The sequence below is a fragment of the Labrus mixtus genome, chromosome 4 (genome assembly GCF_963584025.1).
Source record: "Labrus mixtus chromosome 4, fLabMix1.1, whole genome shotgun sequence".
In the NCBI taxonomy this organism is placed as follows: domain Eukaryota; kingdom Metazoa; phylum Chordata; class Actinopteri; order Labriformes; family Labridae; genus Labrus; species Labrus mixtus.
The window spans coordinates 32,199,454-32,220,112 of NC_083615.1; the positions used below are offsets into that span (position 1 = coordinate 32,199,454).

Consider the following 20,659-nt stretch of genomic DNA (forward strand, 5'->3'; position numbering starts at 1 on the left):
CCGAGCTGTTCTTTACTGATTACATGTAGAAGCTTTCCAGCAGTGAACATGCAACGATGTCCACAAACATCTGGGGAATTTCATCTCATCTCACAGCAGCTGGAATCGAACCTCCGACCTTCCAATTGAGAGACGACCGACTCTACCACTGAGCCACAGCCGCTGCGATCTGACACCAGATTATCTGCTATGTGTGTATATGTATGTGTGTGTGTGTGCATGTGTGTGTGTGTACCTGCTGATAATATCCTGCACGCTGTCCTGTGGGATATGCAGTTGTTGAGGTGTTAACCCGTGCTGCTCCAGCTGGTTTGGGATCAGGTGACGGTGAGCGATCTCCACCTTCTCCTCCTGAGTGTAGCCTAAAAACACATTTAACAGATTTACACCTGGTGGTGTTTCCCTTTGTTTATGAATGTACTGAAGTTGTTACATTGTTACCCCACAGTTACTAACTTGTGCAGTATGTGTTAGTGGTCTGGTTAGTTTGGGAGACAGTCCAGGAGCCAGGTCCATCCCTCGGGACGTTTTTTTACTACTTTTTTTTGGTACTGTGTGAACTTTAAAAACGTGAAGTATATGTATAAATTTTATGCTTTAAAAATGTTGTGTGCTCATTTCACTACTGTTACTGGGATAACTAATTGGAATGACACATAGCACTCTTTATGATTATGGGGTTTAATAGGAGCAGCTGCATGGCCTGGATTATTTGTGTTCACTAACTGTATGTGGATAAATGTATATATATGTGTAAATGTAGACATTATGCTATCATTGTTGTTAAAAGCATTGCGTTGGGGGGGACTGAGGGTGTCTTTTGGGTTGTGGATCGGGGAGATAAGAGGGTTTGGGTAGGGATGGGGGGGCTTTATATTTTGTATTCTGTACATCATGCAGCGATTTGTACTGTTCAAGTAAAAAAAATAACAAAATGGAAGAAGTTTGGGACGACCAGAACTCTTCCTAGACCTGGCCGTCCAGCCAAACTGAGCAATCGTGGGAGAAGAGCCTTGGTGAGAGAGGTAAAGAAGAACCCAAAGATCACTGTGGCTGAGCTCCAGAGATGCAGTAGGGAGATGGGAGAAAGTTCCACAAAGTCAACTATCACTGCAGCCCTCCACCAGTCAGGGCTTTATGGCAGAGTGGCCCGACGGAAGCCTCTCCTCAGTGCAAGACATATGAAAGCCTGCATAGAGTTTGCCAAAAAACACATGAAGGACTCCCAGACTATGAGAAAGAAGATTCTCTGGTCTGGTGAGACCAAGATTGAACTTTTTGGCTTTAATTCTAAGCGGTATGTGTGGAGAAAACCAGGCACTGCTCATCACCTGCCCAATACAATCCCAACAGTGAAACATGGTGGTGGCAGCATCATGCTATGGGGGTGTTTTTCAGCTGCAGGGACAGGACGACTGGTTGCAATTGAAGGAAAGATGAATGCGGCCAAGTACAGAGATATCCTGGAAGAAAACCTCTTCCAGAGTGCTCAGGACCTCAGACTGGGCCGAAGGTTCACCTTCCAACAAGACAATGACCCTAAGCACACAGCTAAAATAACAAAGGAGTGGCTTCGGAACAACTCTGTGACCATTCTTGACTGGCCCAGCCAGAGCCCTGACCTAAACCCAATTGAGCATCTCTGGAGAGACCTGAAAATGGCTGTCCACCAACGTTCATCATCCAACCTGACAGAACTGGAGAGGATCTGCAAGGAAGAATGGCAGAGGATCCCCAAATCCAGGTGTGAAAAACTTGTTGCATCATTCCCAAGAAGACTCATGGCTGTACTAGCTCAAAAGGATGCTTCTACTCAATACTGAGCAAAGGGTCTGAATACTTATGACCATGTGATATTTCAGTTTTTCTTTTTTAATAAATTTGCAAAAATTTCTACATTTCTGTTTTTTTTCTGTCAAGATGGGGTGCTGAGTGTACATTAATGAGAAATAAAATGAACTTTTTTGATTTTAGCAAATGGCTGCAATGAAACAAAGAGTGAAAAATGTAAAGGGGTCTGAATACTTTCCAGACCCCTTTACATTAGAGATAAGGAAAGGTATCATCTTCATATCTTATAGCAAAGCATATAATCCCTGATAACCTGTGGGTGACCTTTATTTAGTTGATCACGTTTGTGTGTATGTGTCTAACTGGGACTGGATAAGCAGCTGTTGTTTTCAATCTACACTGCAGAAAATCAAATCATGCAGAAACGCATTCTGCTTTGGATTAGTTCCCGGAGAAAGTATTTGGCCTCAGATTCAAAAGTTTTTTTTTGTTGGGATGTGTCCCTTGAGGGTGGGATCTCTGAAACCTAAACCCACCTGGTACCTGCAGCACCTCCATCCGGTCCAGGAGGGCGGGGGGAATGGTGGCCGTCGTGTTTGCTGTGGCAATGAAGAGGACTTGGGAGAGGTCAAAGGCCACGTTGAGGTAATGGTCTGTGAAGCTGTGATTCTGCTCTGGGTCCAGAACCTGACGGAACATTTATCAACTCTCATGAAGGTTTTCACAATCTTATCTAATTAATCAACAGGAAGATTATTTGACTTTTTCCTGGAATAAGTGGAAAGACTACAGGAAAGCAAACATACAAAAACAATGAAAGGGAGACTTGGTGAGGATGTACAGTAGGTTAATGAAAGGTGAAGGTTCATCACAGGCTGGGTAACACAAGTGATAATGATGATCAAATAAACAATCTGAGGGATGGAAACGGAGCTGACCTCTAGCAGAGCAGCTGCAGGGTCTCCTTGGAGGCTCTTCCCCAGTTTGTCCACCTCATCCAGTAGGAACACGGGATTGTTGACTCCCACCGTCTTCAAACCGTTGATGATGCGCCCAGGCATGCTCCCTACATATGTGCGTCTGCAAGACAGGCAAGATTTGAACTACTGACCTACTGTGTACAGTTTCCACTCACACTCACAAAGGACTTGATTCTACTACTGACACGATGAAGGTCAAGATAATGTCTTGTTCATTTGCAATACTGAACAACTACACATGCAGACATAGTGATGCCTGTGACAAATCGCTTGAAGCCAGGACAAGCTGGAGGCAAGAAATGTGCAGTGACAAGTGTTCCAAGAAGGGAAATTCAAGAAACAGAATCAAACACTTTACCGTAAAATGTTTTTTAAAAAGATACTACTGGAGTGGTCTTTCTTTTTTTTTTTTTTTAAGATTTATTTTTGGGCTTTTTGTGCCTTTAATGGAGAGACAGGACAGTGGATAGAGTCGGATACCAGGGAGAGAGAGTGGGGAACGACATGCGGGAAGGAGGCCACAGGCGGGATGCGAACCTGGGCCGCCCACTTGAGACGACAGCCTCAATACATGGGGCGCGCACCCTAACCATTGCGCCACCAGCGCGCCCCTGGAGTGGTCTTTCTGAAAGCCTAACTGCTTAGAAACTTTCATCTTGGTCTCTCGCTCTCCTGCTGTTGGTATGTCGAACACATGTTTCACATCTGGCAGTGAGGAGGTGTCTCTCAGCTCTGTTGATGGACTTGAGCCTATGTAGCGCTTTTCTAGTCTTCTGACTACTCAAAGCTCTTTTACACTGCAGGTCACACCTACACATTCACACACTGATGGAAGTGGTCACTTTGTAGTATCATCCATCAGAAGTAACTAATCCCATTCATACACCGCCACCGAAGCAGCTGGAACAATTCAGGGTTAAGTGTCTTGCCCAAGGACACATCGGACATGTTGCCCAGCTGGGGATCGAACCCTCGACCTTCCGGTTGAGAGGCTACGACTCTAACAAACTGAGCTCAGCCGCCCGTTTAGACTCTCTTCAGATCACTAGGACGAGCGCTGCAGTGGGAGATAAACTCTCCGATCACTTCTCTGGATATGCATGCACACAGCGGCATGAGCCTCAATATGAATCTTATACCACAAACAGCAACAAACACCTCCAATGTTCGTTCTGTCTGTGTTCAGACTCATTCTCAATCCGGGACCCGGGCTAGAAGAATTAAATGTGAGTAACATTAAAGGAGATCTATTATGTTGATCCATATTTAAATAGATACATATGAGTTACGATGTTGCATGTCCATAAAAAACCTCGGCAACATTTTTTTAAATACAGGATACACAGTTATTTGGTGTAATCCCTGGATGTGGAAGCAGGGAGCACGGCCATCCCAGCAGCTCTTTCCAGGACACGCCCCCCGGAAGCTCCCTTTAATTTCCCTGCGATTGCAAACAGAGCTGACCAATCTGAGGAAAGTTGGCACTTGGGGGGGGCGGGGCCTTAAAGAGACAGCAGCTGAAATTAAGCGTTTTAATTAGAGGTTGAAATGAGGGATTTTACTGACACCAGTTTCAGATAAATAAGAATGTTTTTGAGCTACACATCTCACAATGCTACTCTACAGGTATACCAGACTGACATCATTAACGGTGAGAGTGAACATAATAGATCTAACAAATACTTTGTACTGCAGTATTCTTTACTACGTTTACAGCTCCAGAAAGATGAGACCACTGAAAAAAAAAAGATTTTCTCTGGTTCTACGATTCAAAGGGTTGTGTTTGAGAGCAATGAACATTTTTGTTATTTATTCATTTTAAGTTATCTAAGGGTTTTTTTGTGTGGCCTTTTTGCATTTTTTTTTTAGATCGGACAGCTGGGGAGAGACAGGAAATGCTGGGAGGAGAGAACGGGGGGGGGGGGGGGGGGGAGACGGACAGACGGACATGCAGCAAAGGGCCGAGATCAGATTCAAACCCACGGCTGCCGCGACGAGGACTGTAGCCACCATACACGGGTGTGAGACGTAACCACCAGGCTATCTGCGCCCCCATTTTTGTTTTATTGTAAACAACATTTCTCCCAACTTCTAAATACAATTTCTCAGATTTTGTATTTTATTTGCAGAAAATGACAACTGGTTGAGTCAACAAAGAGATGAAAGGTTTTTCAGACCGTGAAACATACAACAGAATAAATTCACATTTCTTTTTTAATAACCGAACACTCGTGTTTTAACTTAGAAAAGGATATTTTGTTGAAATAACCCTGCTTAACCCTGGTGTGTGGATCCAGTCTGCTTCTCGTAACCTATTCGTCTTTTACTTGCTGCCATTTAAATAAGATTCAGTTCAGATTTTCACCAAACCAAACGAGGTGTGTCTGTGTTAAAATGCATGTGCAGATGCTGATTGGTGTGGTCTCTTCTTCTTCTAGAGCTGTATGATGTAAGAGAAAATCAAAGTACCTTTTTGTTTTGTACAACTGATGCTTTGTTTGGTAGTGCATAACTGTGGCCGTCAGATTTAGGGCTTCTAGTCGCTCTGATACTCTGACTTGTGTATCACACTTATTATTGTCATGACTCTCCAGGAGTTCTGGATACATCTTAAACCAGTGTGCTCCAAAATGGACCGATCGAGAAATCATTTGATTACTCCTGTCAGAGAGGAGAACTGCCTTCTCTTAAGTTTAAAGGAAACTAAAGAGGAAACAGATTACTCTAGCTTCATGTTGTTTTGGTCAGTGTGATGACTATGTTTGAAAAGTACTCCAAATATTTCACTGATGAAGGGAGCTCATGTTCCACTGAGCGGCAGAGAGCGCTGTGCTCCAGTGAACATCAGAAGAGTCAATAGACTCAAGACACTTCACTGTTACTGCTACAGCACATTGAGTGTTTGAAAGAAGTATACTAGATGATGAGCTGCTTAGCCCTCAGGCATCAGTTTAATTTACGACCCTTTTTTTATTTATTTTATTTTATTTAACCTGTATTTAACCAGGAAAAAGTCTCATTGAGATTAAAAATCTCTTTTACAAGAGCGTCCTGACCAAGACAGGCAGCAGCACAATTACAGGGTTTCAGACATAAAACACTTAACAACAATGAACATAAATACAGGAATCACAAAAAGAACCATTCATCAGAATCTGTCTTAAGTCATCAGCAACAAAGCGATCAAAAAGGGCAATACGAGTTAGCTGAAACATCTACAGTCAGATATTTCTGCCTCCAGATCATTAAGACAACCTTTAAAAACATTCAAGGAAACCAGCTCCCGAAGATTTAAAGTATCTTGCAACCGATTCCAAGAAGAGGGAGCAGCATACTTGAACGCCCTTTTTCCTAATTCAGTACGGGCTTTAGGGATGGTTAGAAGGTGTAAATCCTGCGAGTGAAGATGGTAACTTCCATTACTTTTTTGAAGTATGTAGCTCTGTAGGTAGGATGGAAGCAGACCGAGAATACCCTTTAAATGAAAATATGCCAGTGATTTAGTCTATTTGCAGACAAGGCAGTCCAACCAACCCGAGCATACAAGGAGCAGTGGTGAGTAAGGGCTTTTAGATTAGTGATAAACCTCAGTGCACCATGGTAGACAGTATCCAGCGCATGTAGGTTTGGGAGGATGCATGCATGTAAATAGCATCGCCATAGTCTAGCACTACATAAAAGTGTTTTTTTGGCCTTAAATGAAAAGCAAGACTTATTTCTAAAATAAAATCCTAATTTTAACTTGAGTTTTTTTTTTAACCAATTGGGGGGGGACGGACAGACGGACATGCAGCAAAGGGCCGAGATCAGATTCAAACCCACGGCTGCCGCGACGAGGACTGTAGCCACCATACACGGGTGTGAGACGTAACCACCAGGCTATCTGCGCCCCCATTTTTGTTTTATTGTAAACAACATTTCTCCCAACTTCTAAATACAATTTCTCAGATTTTGTATTTTATTTGCAGAAAATGACAACTGGTTGAGTCAACAAAGAGATGAAAGGTTTTTCAGACCGTGAAACATACAACAGAATAAATTCACATTTCTTTTTTAATAACCGAACACTCGTGTTTTAACTTAGAAAAGGATATTTTGTTGAAATAACCCTGCTTAACCCTGGTGTGTGGATCCAGTCTGCTTCTCGTAACCTATTCGTCTTTTACTTGCTGCCATTTAAATAAGATTCAGTTCAGATTTTCACAAAAGTTTTTTTTTTAACCAATTGTTGAATGTGAAGCCTCACAAAAGAGAGAGAATCATCAATATATCTGTATTGAGATACAGACTCAATTTCAAAGCCCTGAAAGGTGGTGATAGCAGGAAGGTTCAGTGGCTTTGATTTGGAGTTCGAGAACATCATGAGTTTCGTTTTATCAACATTCAGCACAAGTTTTAAGTCACACAAGGTACGTTGTATAGTATTAAAAGCAAATTGTAGCTGACAAAGGGCCTGATTTGGTGTAGGTGCAGAGCAGTATATCACAGTGTCATCAGCATAAAAGTGTAAATTTGCATTAATAACATTTTGATCAAGACTATTGATATATAAAATGAAGAGTAGTGGTCCCAGGACTGATCCCTGGGGCACGCCTTTGAATACTACAAGGGAGCTAGAAGTGATGCCATCCGCCTGCACGCACTGAGATCTTCCAGAAAGGTAGCTTTCAAACCAGCAGACCGCTTTGTCTGATAGTCCTACGCTACTAAGTCTTTGCTTTAGTATTGCATGATCCACAGTATCAAAAGCCTTTGATAAATCAATAAAAAGCGTTGCACAGTGGTGTTTGTTGTCTAAAAATTATATAAAATCATTGACCACTTTTAAGGCCGCTGTAGTTGTGCTGTGTTTTTTTCCTAAAACCTGACTGAAAGTCAGATAAGATATTGTTTGATAGTAGAAAATATTTCAGTTGTTCATTCACAATGGACTCCAGAACCTTAACCAGGACCGACAATTTGGAGATGGGCCTATAATTATTTAAGACTGTAGGGTCCCCCCCTTTCAACAAGGGAGGAACAAATGCAGATTTCCATATAAGAGGAATTTCATTTATGTCCAGGGAGAGATTAAAAAGATGTGTCAAAAAATGTGCGATAAAATCAGCTGCCAGCTTTAAAAAGTAAGATTCTAAGTTGTCAGGACCTGCAGATTTTTTTGTGTCGAGGAGTTTGAGGGCTTTGAGCACTTCTGAGACTGTAATGACTTGAAAACTGAAGGATTGACTACCTGTAACATGACAGTCAGAAAAAAACAGTAGGGGAATTTATATGCCTATTACTAAAAGAGTCAAACAAGGAGCCAGAGGCTATAAAATGTTCATTAAAGACACCAAGCATTTTGGACTTATCAGTGACTTTAAGTGAGTCCTTAACAATGCATGGAGGAAGCTCAATTCCATTTTTATTTCCAGCCAGGGATTTAATTGTCTTCCAGAATTTCAAGGGATTGTTTAGGTTGCTTGAGGTTTCTGTGAGGAAATGATCAGCTTTGGCTTTCCTAATTGCAACTGTGAGAGCATTGCGCATCTGCCTGTAAAGCAGCCAGTCCGAATCCAGACCTGATCTCCTGGCTTTTACCCATGCTATATTTCGCTCATGAAGTGAGTTAGATAACTCTGGAGTGAACCACACATTATTTTGGCCTTTAACTCTGTACTTTCTGAGTCATAAAATAATTTCCATGCACTATCAACATCAGGAATATGATGCATTTTCTGCCAGTCAAAATTAAACAAGTCATGAAAAAACCCTTGTTCATTAAAATGTTTCATGTCACGCTTCATAATGATGCGTGGCTTGGTTTTGGGGATTTTTGTATTTCTCACTGATGCAATAACACAATGGTCACTAATGTCATTTGCAAAAACAGAAGCGGTTGTGTATTTATGAGGAGTGTTTGTTAGAATAAAATCTATTAGAGATGATTTTTCTGGACATTTAAGATTGGGTCTAGTGGGGCTATCGACAATTTGAAAGAGGTTTAGCGAGTCACAGTAAGCTTTAAAATCATCAGATACTGGTTTTAACCAGTTCCAGTTAAAATCTCCAATAATGACAATTTCATTAATCTTCAATTCTGTTAAAAGCTTCATGAGGGTGGATAGTGCACTGCTGACAGCTGAAGGTGTCCTATAGCAACCAACAACAGTTATATGGAGAGATTTCGATATCTCAAGATCAAGAGCCAACAATTCAAACTGCTTACTCTCTGACTTGGAGAGAAGCACATTTGCATGAAACTTGCTTTTTATATAAATTGCAATACCCCCTCCCCTTTTGGGCCGGTCAGTCTTAAATATATTATAACCATCGATACTAATGTCCTTGTTCAGAACAGATTTACTCAACCAAGTTTCAGATAGAACAATTACATCAGCATCTGCTGAGTTCGCCCAGATACGAATCATGTCCATTTTAGCTATTAAACTGCGTACATTCAGATGGATGAAACCAAGACCAGACCTTGATTTAAAGTTGGCAGGAGTGTTCAAATTTATAGCAGAATCTGGACCTGGATAGGGTTGCACATTCCCTGAAATCAGCAGCAACAGAACAATAAGACACCTCTGTTTAAGTGATTTGGAGGAGGTATCTTAAGTCACTAAGGACAAAAATGTCCACTTCCAAAACACTGCTATAAAAATAGAACAGATTTATATTTTTTTCTAATTCTTTTGCATAAATCTCTTAAACAACTTCCGCCCTGCTCAAAACTATCAAATATTTAATAATTATCAGGAATTTAACCCTTTAAATGCCAGTTTGATTCTGGCAAAAATGTTCATAGTGATGCATGAGGGTTAAGGACAGAGACGCACTCAACCTGTGAACACAACACTGACTTATTATCACCTTCCTAAGTTTAATATATTTGCATATTTACAAACTCAGAGAACACACGGCAACATCATTAAGTATCACACTTTCAAAAGACGTATAGCGTCTTATTGAACCCATACATTTCTCTCTGCATATGTACATCTATTCATAGTTTTCTACATGACGTCACACACTTATGGAACCGCCAACCTGGTAAAACATGGCTTCCTGCTGCTCCACGCAGTTACCGCTCCGAGTTTGCTCCTGCCAGTGCACCAGCTTTATTTTTTATTTCGTAACAAAAGAAAGTCGCTGATCAGTTGAATGCACTAACTGATGAGGAGACAAGCCCGAGCTTTGTTTCCACAGAATCCCAATAGCGTGAGAAAGAAAACGCAGAGGAGGAGATTGTGGATTCATGCTTTTAGACACTCTGCTGTCCCTGTGAGGGAGCAAAAGAACAGACTTCTTCTCATCCTGGCACAAATTGTGTTAAAATATTACTAACACCACTGCCCCAGAACCCTGACTGAAAGTTAAAGAGACAGCAGCTGATGCTTATCGTCATATCAACGTAAATGTGAGCTAGCTTATGTTAGCCAATTAGCACTCACCTATACTTTGAAGAAGAAGAATTTCTTGCCTTTCACTTCCCAAACAGCTGCATTACTGACCCAGACATATGGGAAATACATAAAGCTGTCTGTACTTGAGGAAGGATTTATGTAAACATCATCAAAGTGAAGTTCCTGTGAGGACTTTGCTGTTTTTAGTGATTTCAGTAATGCTGCATTAAGGTTGAAAGTGCCCTAAACTTTCTGTTATTTAAATATCTCAGTTTTCCTGCTGTTGTCAGGTGATGTTAACATGCACAGTTTTGAAGAGAGGGAAAATGAACGAGCTGTGCTGCAGCTCCACAGAGTGTTCAATGGAGGCCGCCACTTTCCTCAGCTCTTTTTGACCTCCAGGCCTCTGCACCAGTCACGTGACTGAAAGCTATGAACATACACATTAGTACTACCTGTGTGGTCTGCTTTCTCAGGAAACTCTCCTATTTGAACTTGAGTCACCATATGAACTGTGCTCATAAAGCATAGTGTGATCATACCTATGTCCTCGGATGTCAGACTGGTCACAGACTCCTCCCAAAGCGATGCGATGAAACTCTCTGCCCAGAGTCCTGGCTATAGAGCGGCCCACGCTGGTCTTACCCACTCCAGGGGGCCCAACAAAGCACAGGATGGGGCCCTGAGGAGACAGGGGCAACAAAAAATGTACAGATTAACATATTAATAATTCATTTTATAATCTAAAATAAGGGATTCTTTCTTTTTATGACATGTAACTTCACATGTTTTAAAGACAGAGGGATCTATGAGAAGCACCTTCAGGGTGGCCTTTAACTGTCTGACAGCCAGGTACTCCAGCACACGTCTCTTCAGCTTGTCCATAGCATAGTGATCGTTGTCCAATAGAGTGCGAGCGGCTCCGATGTCCAGGCAGTCTGCACAGCGCGTTTGTGTGCGTGTTGGGTGGGGTGCATGTGGATGAGATGGATTGATCCCAGACATAAATAGAAAACATTCTTGTAAGTGAAATGGAGAAAGAGAGACGAGTTGACTGTAATTTGAGAAAGTGAGAAGGAAGAGAGGACAATAGAAAACACGTTTGCTTAAGAGTTTTGAAAGTTTTTGGTTTGGCAGATTTCACCGGTCTATCAAGGCCAGAAAATCCTCCCACATTGTTTGTCACAAAGATACTCCAACATTTTATTTGCAGCACATGCACTGGCTCTGACCTCTAACCTCGGGACCTTAACCCGGTGAGCTGAGATTATGGTTTAGAGGCAGACTGTGGTCAAACATAGCAGAGTAATGCCAAAGGCAGTTTCTGTGCAACAAGTCTTTTCACCTCAGAAGATGTGGAGCAAAACAATTCATTTGGTTTTCAGACATACTTGTGGCTACGAGTTTCAAATCAACTCTCCTTTAGCTCAGCTTTAGTCTCCACCAGCAGCTGAGGTAAATATTTGTATTAGGGCTGGGCAACGATTAAAAGTTTTAATCGCGTTAATCACATGAGTTCCTGCACTGACACTGACAGCCTGAGAGAGCTTTTGGAAGGGGGAGGGGCTCACGGCAGCACCCGCTGCTCGTTGAGGACAGTAACTGCAGAGCAATACGTGCTTTCACGTCAGTTTCTTACACCAAAAAAGTCTCCAATAACACCAGAAAAAGTCGCTAGATTTGTCGCTAGTAGCTGTTGACAAAAAAAGTCACCAAGGGGGTTTGGAAAGTCGCCAGATTTAGCGAGAAAGTCGCCAAGTTAGCAACATTGTTTCTCCTCTTTCCTGTGAGCGCCGCAGCAGACATGCGCAGCAGTAAGCAACATACGAGGCTCGCTCACGATGGAATTTTACAAAATAAAAGCCAGTGAGCAACAGACTTTTACAATAAGAAAATAAATAATAAAAACTGCGTTAATGCGAGATAAAATAATTGTCGGCGATAATTAATTAATGAGTTAACGCGAAAATAACGCGTTAACGTGCCCAGCCCTAATTTGTATCATTTATATTTGGCTATTAAGCTGCTAAATGCTCCACTATGTTCGTCAGCTGGTTGACTGCATCTTTAAGTTAAATGGTGAAATGCCTCGCTGCTGCTGGAAAGTGGGCTCATAACAGCTAAAGGTCTGAACTTAAAACAGTCAAAGTTATGAGCCTGAAACTTAAAAATTGACCTGTGAGATCCCAAGATGCTTTTCAAAAATGAGACAAACTATTTTCATGGATTTATCATTTTTATCAGATCTATAATAGAATTTATATCATGTTTGTGGAAGTGAAAACACTGACCCATAGACTGTAAAAAAAAAACATGAAGTAGTCTCAGTGATGTAATTTTAGTTGATGAAACTGCCTTTTGAAGCCAAACGATGGTGGCCGCCATATTGGAAACGTAACTCCACCTTACTTTCTATCTAGAAATAGATAGAGAGCGGGAGTTGAGGCAGGCTTTAATCCTCCTGGCAAACAGCTTCAATGCATCCAACAGTCTGTCATAAATCAACCAGAACACAGTCTCTCATCTGTCTTTTCTTTGATGCCCTCTGGGCGGCGCTATCTTGGCCCTCCAAGGAGAAGCAACTGATACTCCACCTCTTTTTCAGCTATCAGGCTGTTGAATGCTGAATCATTCTAACTAACTTACTGTATAGACTGTTACTGTGTGCTGAGGTAACCTGTAAGGTTCATTCATTTTATGTATCTAAGACATATTCCTGCTGTTATATTTATGAAATTCTGGCTTCTCATTTGGCGACCTGTTCCTCTGTTGATTTGTTGTTACTGATATGTAATAGTCTGAATGCTGCTGTGTCTGTGTTTATTTTTATGTTGTCTTGGTTTCTTTCAATGACTCTTAGGCTGTGAAACTGAATTGCCTTTCTGGGATTGATAAAGTTGTCTGAATCTGAAACGTCTTGTACAATAAACAGGGGTGCAAACTCATCAGGGATGAAAAAGGTGACATGGATCCAAACCCCCTAGGGGGGTCCGGGGGCATGCCCCCCCCGGGAAGATTTAAAAAAAAATATCAGCTTTAAAATGTTAATTTACAGACGATTTTAGCATTCAGACCTACTAAAGAAGCAGTGCAAACAATAAGAAAAACACAATTGCTTGTCGACATCTATGTTCTGTTCTAACTTTTTGATAAAGCTTCAGTGAAACATGAAAAACCCGTGCACTCAACCTTCAGTCCCTTTTTATAAATGGGATGAATTTGCAGAACAGGGCTTACCATGTTCCACTAAGGGGTGATGTGAAGGGCAGTCACTATGCAAGTAGCTCTCAGAGCAGAGTCTGAGAGAGCATCATAATACAGTCATCAAGTATGACAATATTTTCTCTTCTATAATTAAATATGTAACATTATCAATATATGAACCTGATGTTTTGCTCCTGCTGGTTTTCATTAAGTTTATATTCCCTCTCTTATTACATGTGTTGACCAGCTGTCACTTTAATGTTGCCTGAGATAATAATGAACCAGAAAGCTGTATGAAGTTACCTTCAAGCTAGCACACATTTCTTTCAACATCTTTACCTATGGCTACCAAACGGTAAATATGATCAGACAGCATGTTTAACAGAAAGGCTGGCTTGCTAGCCAGACTCCGAATCTTCCCACAGTGTTTTCACTGAAAAATAACGTTATGTAAATTAGCCATGTGCTGCACACTGCGACTCATTGAATCAGGTTTCATGCTTCTTGCGGTCGGCCCTGCGATATTGAGCAATCGCGGTCGTCGAGAGGATGGTTTGCAGAGGGTCTGAGACGCCCAGGCGCGACGGTGCACCTCCAAGATTTTGTAACAACGCGGACGGGTTCGCGCCGACTGCGTTGCAATGATTGGCTACGGGGCCCGGAAGAAGCCTACTTTCTTCAGGCCGTGTTGAGCGCTGAGCACTCTGACCGCAGTCAGTATGAAACGACTCAACGTTCGCAGGAACCATTAGGTTTAATGACAGCTCGCGTCGCAGATTTATCCCCCCTCTTCCTCCAAATATTTTTATTGCAGATCTAAATGAATCACACAAATGAATAACTGATGCATCTTGACATTTTTTAAATCTCTGCTTGGCCTCCGTTAAGTCATATTTACCTTTAGTGCTTTTGCTCCATGGCAGCTCCACCATCAGATCCAAGTAGTTTCTGGTCAGGGCGTACTCCGGCATGGACTGAGGCATCTTCTTCAGTCTGAACGCAGATTAATCAGATAAGCTTTAACACGGTCTGACTGTTGAGTAGAACTTATCAGTGAAATCATTCTTTTTTTTTTTTTTTTATAAACAGAAGAAGTTTTCAAGTTAAATCACATCAGAGCAGGAATCTAAAGGGATTAAAAAATACTCTTACAGGAAAATGTTAAGCTGTGTTTTTACTCAAGCTTGTTTTAATCTAAATTATTCATGCATGACCTGATTGATGAAACAACAGCATTTCTTTATCTCAGTCAAATTTAAAGGCAGGGTTGGTAATTTTCAAAAACTATCATGATTTTTGAAAGAAGCATTCTCTCAGTGCTCCGTCTACACCCTGACCTCTCCCATCTGTGCTCCCTCAAAAGCCACGCTCCAGAAGTGGACCTCAGCTCATCGCCTGCATTGTGTAGAAACTACGTCGTCTCGTCTCATGTATGTAAACAATAAACATTATCATAATACATGTAAAAAAATGTTTTGACTATTTTACTACTCACAACGGCCAACGACAAACTCACAGCTTAAACTCCATCACCTGTCACACGCTTTGAGTGTGGACTAGTGCTCGCAAGAGGTAGAGAGCTAGCAGGGAGACAGGGAGGCATGTGAGTGGTTCATCAGATTGGTACCTCATAGAAGACATTGGTCAAAGTTTTTACAGGCTTACAACTGCTACAGATGACAGATTTTCACCGTTCCTTTTTCAGAGAACATGAGTTATTAATTTCTATTTCTATCAAGAAAGTTTCAACCAAAATCTTAAAAAGTGGATCTGGAGAAAATTACCAACCCCGCCTTTAAGTGATATAGTGAACATGGATAAGTGAGTTGGATTGATGCAGCATGAGAGAAAGAGAAGAAGGTTTAATCTGAACTTAAGTTCACCTCTTGAGCTCCTTGAGACAAACTTTAAGTGCAGCTTCTGGCATGTTGGCCCCGTGGACCTTCCTCTCCAAAGTAACAGTGTCATTACCATCCTCATCTTCATCTTCCTCATCCAGATTGAACTGCCTGCCTGGGAGCACTCCCCCTTTACGCACTGATAGCACCTGAATGGCACAGAGAAGTGAGTCAGTTGTATTCATATTTGAGTGAAAAGGCTTCTTGATAGAAACAAAGCTGAAAAGGGAATGGAGAACTGAAGATGTTTGTTACCCTCTTCTCATTGTCAGGACCTCTCTTCCTGGTTTTCTGCAGCAGTTTGAGTCCCTCGATCTGCCTGTTCAACAAGGGCAGAGCCTTCTTAAATCTCTCCTCCAAGCTCACAGCTTCCAGGACCTTCAAAGGACGAGACAAAACATACATCTAAAGATCACAGACATGGAGGTAATAATACCATTACTTATATCACTTTTCAAAAACAAGATACAAAGTGCAGAGTCTGGAGAGATGTTAGAAAGAAAACAGGGAGGGCAGAGTGAGGTCACATATTGGTATGAAGAAGAACAATGGCGGTCTTTGCGTTCGAAATGCCATCTCATCCTATTGAGTAACATGCAAAAACTTTACGTTAGGGCGGGCTGTAAGCCTCCTGGCAAACATGTGCATATGCAAATTTATGCAAAACTTTCAGCCGTTATGTTATTAAAACAGATGACTTATTATTAAAAATTACCCCCCGTACAGTGTGTACCATTAAAGAGCAAAGACAGACCAAAACTGCTTCTTTTTTTTTAGGCTGTACTAAAATGAATAACATGTTGATTTTGTGGTAAAAATGGGCATTTTACATTATGGTTGTTAATGGGACTTCCTCGGCTTTTGAAGCCAGCCTCAAGTGGACACTTGAGGAACTGCAGTTTTTTGCACTTCTGCATTGGCTTAACTTTACAGTACTGGAAGAAAGGGGGGATAAAGGGGGGAAGCTTTCTGAGGCCCAGTCGCACAAGGAGGGCCCATGGAGGCTAGAAAAAAAACAAACATGGTCCATCCAAATTTTAAACTGCAATGACCACATTTTATCTGACACCTAAATGCTCACCATTACCTCTTGAAGCAAAAAAAACCCCCACAAATTGTATTTGTTGTAGCTTCAGTAAGATGTAGCCTATTTCAAAATGTAAACCCCCTCTTCTTAAAATTATATAAACTTTTTTTTGGGTAATGTTACCGAAGTTGTTGGGCCCATAGGAAGCTAACGTTAGCCAGGAGGCTAGCCCTAACACTACTGATCGATTGTTCATACATTGGTTTAAATCAGATCCTGTGAGGGCCCATTCACTAGACCTTTCAGGGGCCCAGACATTTCTGTGGGCATGCCTGACTGGAAGTGCTGCTTGGTTATAATACACGAGTACTTAAAAAAAAATGCTGCAGTCAGTAAAACTTACAAATCTTGGCTATAAACGGGTTTTTCTTTCAGCATCAGTCACATCCCATTTCTGTTTGAATTTTGGTTTAAAAAGTACTAGAGTTTGCTTTACCTGTAGCTTCTCCTTGTTTGAGGTGCGAATCATGGAGGCAACCACATCAGGAAGGGTTTCTCTTGGCAGACTGTCCAACAGACGCCTGAACTTGGCCACCACTGGAACGGACATGTCCAACATACCCAACAACTAGACAAACACACACAAACAGAGACGCAGTGGGATTTGATTTACTGACACTACTGAATGCTATTCCTCACAGCAGGTTGCTGTCAGGTTAAATCACAATGTTTGCTGCTGGAATGGCTGAGACAAGTGTTGCCTGCTTCTTGTTTAAAAAGAATGAAAGATAAATCTCAACACTGGAATTCTTTCCCTGAGTTTTCCAAGAGTTCACATCAAGAGTTGAACTACCTCTGGCATACAGTAAATTGTGAACCTTAAAGACAGACGAGAAGCATCTTGATGCCATTTGATTAATTGGTGAATAAGCTTGTGAGTACTTTGAGTTACAGGTTTTCAAAATGCTACACAACTGCAGCCTGCAGGTGTTCCTGTAGTGTGATGAGATGGATGGGGCGAGAGGCCCGAAGTTATTCTGAAGGAATCGTTGGCATTCTTGCTGGAAGGCTGTAGTTAGAAGATCAATAAGTCTCACATCTGTCTGCTCAGCGTGCCGTCAGTTAGCTTTACTTAACATGAAGAATGGAAACAGCTATTTGATTTGTCATTTTAAACACTTTTGTCTTTAAAAAAAAAATGACAATAGATTAATTAATGGTCTTTGAATGTGTCTGAGGGCAGATTTCCAGACTTAAGTGTAATCACTTACAGCATGTTCCTGTCAGGACCGTTCCCATGTTTATTGCTGAGTGGGTTTAGAGGAGAGTGGTCTGTTTCTTGTTATAAAGAAAAGGATAAATTGTAACATTCCTGAGCTTTCCCACAATTTTAAGGTTTTCAAATCTCCACATGTGCTCTACAGAAGATAAGATAGATAAGGGCGAGATGAGACAAGATAACAGAGGTGTTCATTCAGTGTGAAGGAATTTTTAAGAGATGAACCCACTGACTACTTTCTACCAGCACTGATGTACGGATGAAGACTTCATGAGCAGTATAAACAGGATCCCAGTGTCCACCTGTTTTTTTTCCCAATTATTTTAAATGAGGAGAGAGCATTTGCAGCAGCAGGCAGCAGCAGGCTCCGGACAAAACAGGAAAGCACCCAGTGTCTTTTTTGTGCTGAGTCAAGAAATCTTTCAACTTTTTAGAAAGGTGTTGTCAACGTCACTGGCGCTCTTCAAAATAAAAGATACTCCCTCTATTTTTGCCTCCTACAGATCCTTCGGAAGAGGACCCTTTTTGCTCCATGTCTGCTGGGGTATAAAACGATCTCAAATTTAAAAAAAACATACAGTTAAAAGCAATGGAGCAGTGTCGGTCACACAGCGGTCGTTGTTAACAGACTGTTGTCATGGAGACAGGACTGATGTGCAGCGCTTTCTACTCAGCACATAAACACTCCCAAGCGCACAGCCAGAACTTTACTGTGAGTGCTCTGTTTGTCTTTGGGATCTATGGCTGTCATCCTGTTCCGTGTGCTCTCTCATGAAAAGACTGAGTTTCCTCGCAGTGGTTTGGTGATGAACTGACAGCAGCTCGTTCTGCCTGCAAGCCTCCAAATTTGAATCTGTGACGGATTAGTGCCTCCTTGAAAGTTCTTATTTTCCAGTTTGGATGTTTCAGCTAATACAAAGTATGCAGTATACACACACACACACACACACACAGACCTGAACTGCAGCGTGGTAGAACTTCTGCGACAGCTCTCCAAGCTCTCCATCTGTTGCGGTGATCCCCTCTGATGCTGGGGTCATGTACTGCTCCAGTTTATCCAACTGCTCCACCTGCGTTTTTAATAACCAGACAGAGGAACATGCTGAAGTCAAACACAGTAAAGGTTTGTATTTGTCTTCCTGTCTGGAAAACTGATGACTCGTGTTTTACTGGTGCATGCCAAGCTGTATAACCTTAGAGAACGTTTCACAGAAAATAACACAGATAGGAGATTTAAAGAACCCCTGCAGAGTTTTTAAACCACAGGCAGCGCTATAAAGAATGATTTTATGAATAATGAGCCTTGTTGTTTGCAGGAACACAAGCAAACATTACTTTGTTGACAGGAACACTTCACAGGACTTGTGAGGTCCATGTGGGGTGACTCTCACTGTATACTGAAAGGTTCCCCATCAAGCAACAGGCAGTCTTTCTCTCTTCTAAATTAAGAACGAATGATTCCTCCTATTTAAAGATGTTGTAAAATAACATTTGCAGCTTGTGTTTCTCTCTGAATGTCAGTACTTACACAGCAGTGCGCTATCTTCTGGAGGGATCCAAATCAGAAGTGTGGAAGCCAAAATGCTTCCACACCTCTGATTTAAAAGACGGTGGTGTGTCCTCAATTTCTAAATCTTGCTCTACAGCTGCTGACGCTCACCATATTATTGCAATTAATTTTTCAGAGTACCGATGTGAATCTTGACACCTTTGAATTGATTTATCACGATTTGACAATGAATCTTTATATCCCTTATAAACCAAGAAAGAACAATTCCTCCTATTTAAAGATGTAAAATGACATTTGGAGCTCGTGTTACCCTGTGAATGTCAGTACCAAGACAAAAGTGAGCTATCATTTGTGGAGATCCTTCAAACAGAAGATCAATAAGAGAGAGAAACATTTGGTGTGTTTTATTGACACAAAACCAGCAGCCTGGTTCTGAAGGTTCCCTTATGTATAAAGCACTATGGAAGTTCTTTTCTGAGTGGGTATCCATGTGGTGCATGTCAGGACTACATGTGTTTTCTTGTTGATTTTGCACCATGCTGTCTGTGTGTTGTCTCTTTCTGCTCTTGTGTCATCAGGTGTGTGCCGGTCCAGGGAGGTGGATTGACTTCCAGCTCTGCAGGTGATCAGATGTATCAAGAGGTCTATCTTGTATATAAATCCCATCTCGCCATGTTCTCCTTTGTTTCAGAACATGATGCGTGGTTATTTGTTGTTCAGAGATGTAGGGTGAACTGCCAGTTGGTTTAATGTTGTTTTCTCCTGTTTTTATCAGTGAGGAAGGTCACTGGTTGTGTTTTGGTTTCATGTTATCTCTCAGCTTTAATTGTTTTCTTTCATTGGCCGGATTCAATCTGACGTTTATCCGGATTAATTCCTGTGTTGATCCAAACCAATATCTTTTCTGTGAATGAATCCCTTGTTGTTATACCATGAACTGTTAGTCTCTGTGGCTGCCTGGGACTTCAGGCAAATTATTTTTTTATCATGTTGTCTCTTGGGCCACGCCTTGATGGGCCATAACAACGCCCATGCCATGCACGCACATGTCCTTTCACATATGTTAGCATGTGATGTGAATCACTGCCCTGTCACTAGTATCACACTATTCCCCTGAGCAACATGTGGCCATAACTCTCCAAGACCCAAACAAGTAATGGTAGATGTAAACAATGCCGGACTTCAAACAGTTCCAAACTTGGCTTAGCACATGTTTTTGGAGAAGGGGAAACATTTAACACATTTGTGAGAGCTCAAAGATACACTTAATGTTCTTGGTAAATAACAAAGAATGAACTCATCAGTTTTGTTTGTATAAAGTCAATCTCCAGAGGGCACCTTTAATGAGGAAACATTCAGAGAATTCTGGGATATTCTTTTAACTGTTGTTTGATATTAAAGACGTTTTACCTGCTGGTTGGTGCTCTGTTCATCTCTACCCTCCTTCTTCCTGCTTCTCCCTCTATCACATTTTCCAAGCCCAACACAGATTCTGCAGATGTCTGTCTCATCATGAGTCTGGTTCTGCTCAAGGTTTCTGCCTCTTAAAGGAAGTTTTTCCTCTCCACTGTAACATTACTAA

General features: G+C 41.5%; 1 protein-coding gene across 2 annotated transcripts in view; it reads right to left on the reverse strand.

Moving 5' to 3' along the window:
• The window catches only part of lonp2 (lon peptidase 2, peroxisomal), a 29,518-nt gene that overhangs the window by 5,462 nt on the left and 3,397 nt on the right, over positions 1 to 20,659 (reverse strand). For both annotated transcript variants that reach the window (XM_061036943.1, XM_061036944.1), the window contains exons 3-12: positions 18,524 to 18,637; positions 16,785 to 16,916; positions 15,517 to 15,639; positions 15,247 to 15,410; positions 14,262 to 14,356; positions 10,979 to 11,097; positions 10,702 to 10,841; positions 2,730 to 2,871; positions 2,328 to 2,478; positions 236 to 362 (exon numbers count right to left, since the gene is read on the reverse strand). In XM_061036943.1, the coding sequence (XP_060892926.1) occupies positions 236 to 362; positions 2,328 to 2,478; positions 2,730 to 2,871; positions 10,702 to 10,841; positions 10,979 to 11,097; positions 14,262 to 14,356; positions 15,247 to 15,410; positions 15,517 to 15,639; positions 16,785 to 16,916; positions 18,524 to 18,637 (1,307 nt within the window). The remainder of the gene's footprint in view (positions 1 to 235; positions 363 to 2,327; positions 2,479 to 2,729; positions 2,872 to 10,701; positions 10,842 to 10,978; positions 11,098 to 14,261; positions 14,357 to 15,246; positions 15,411 to 15,516; positions 15,640 to 16,784; positions 16,917 to 18,523; positions 18,638 to 20,659) is intronic.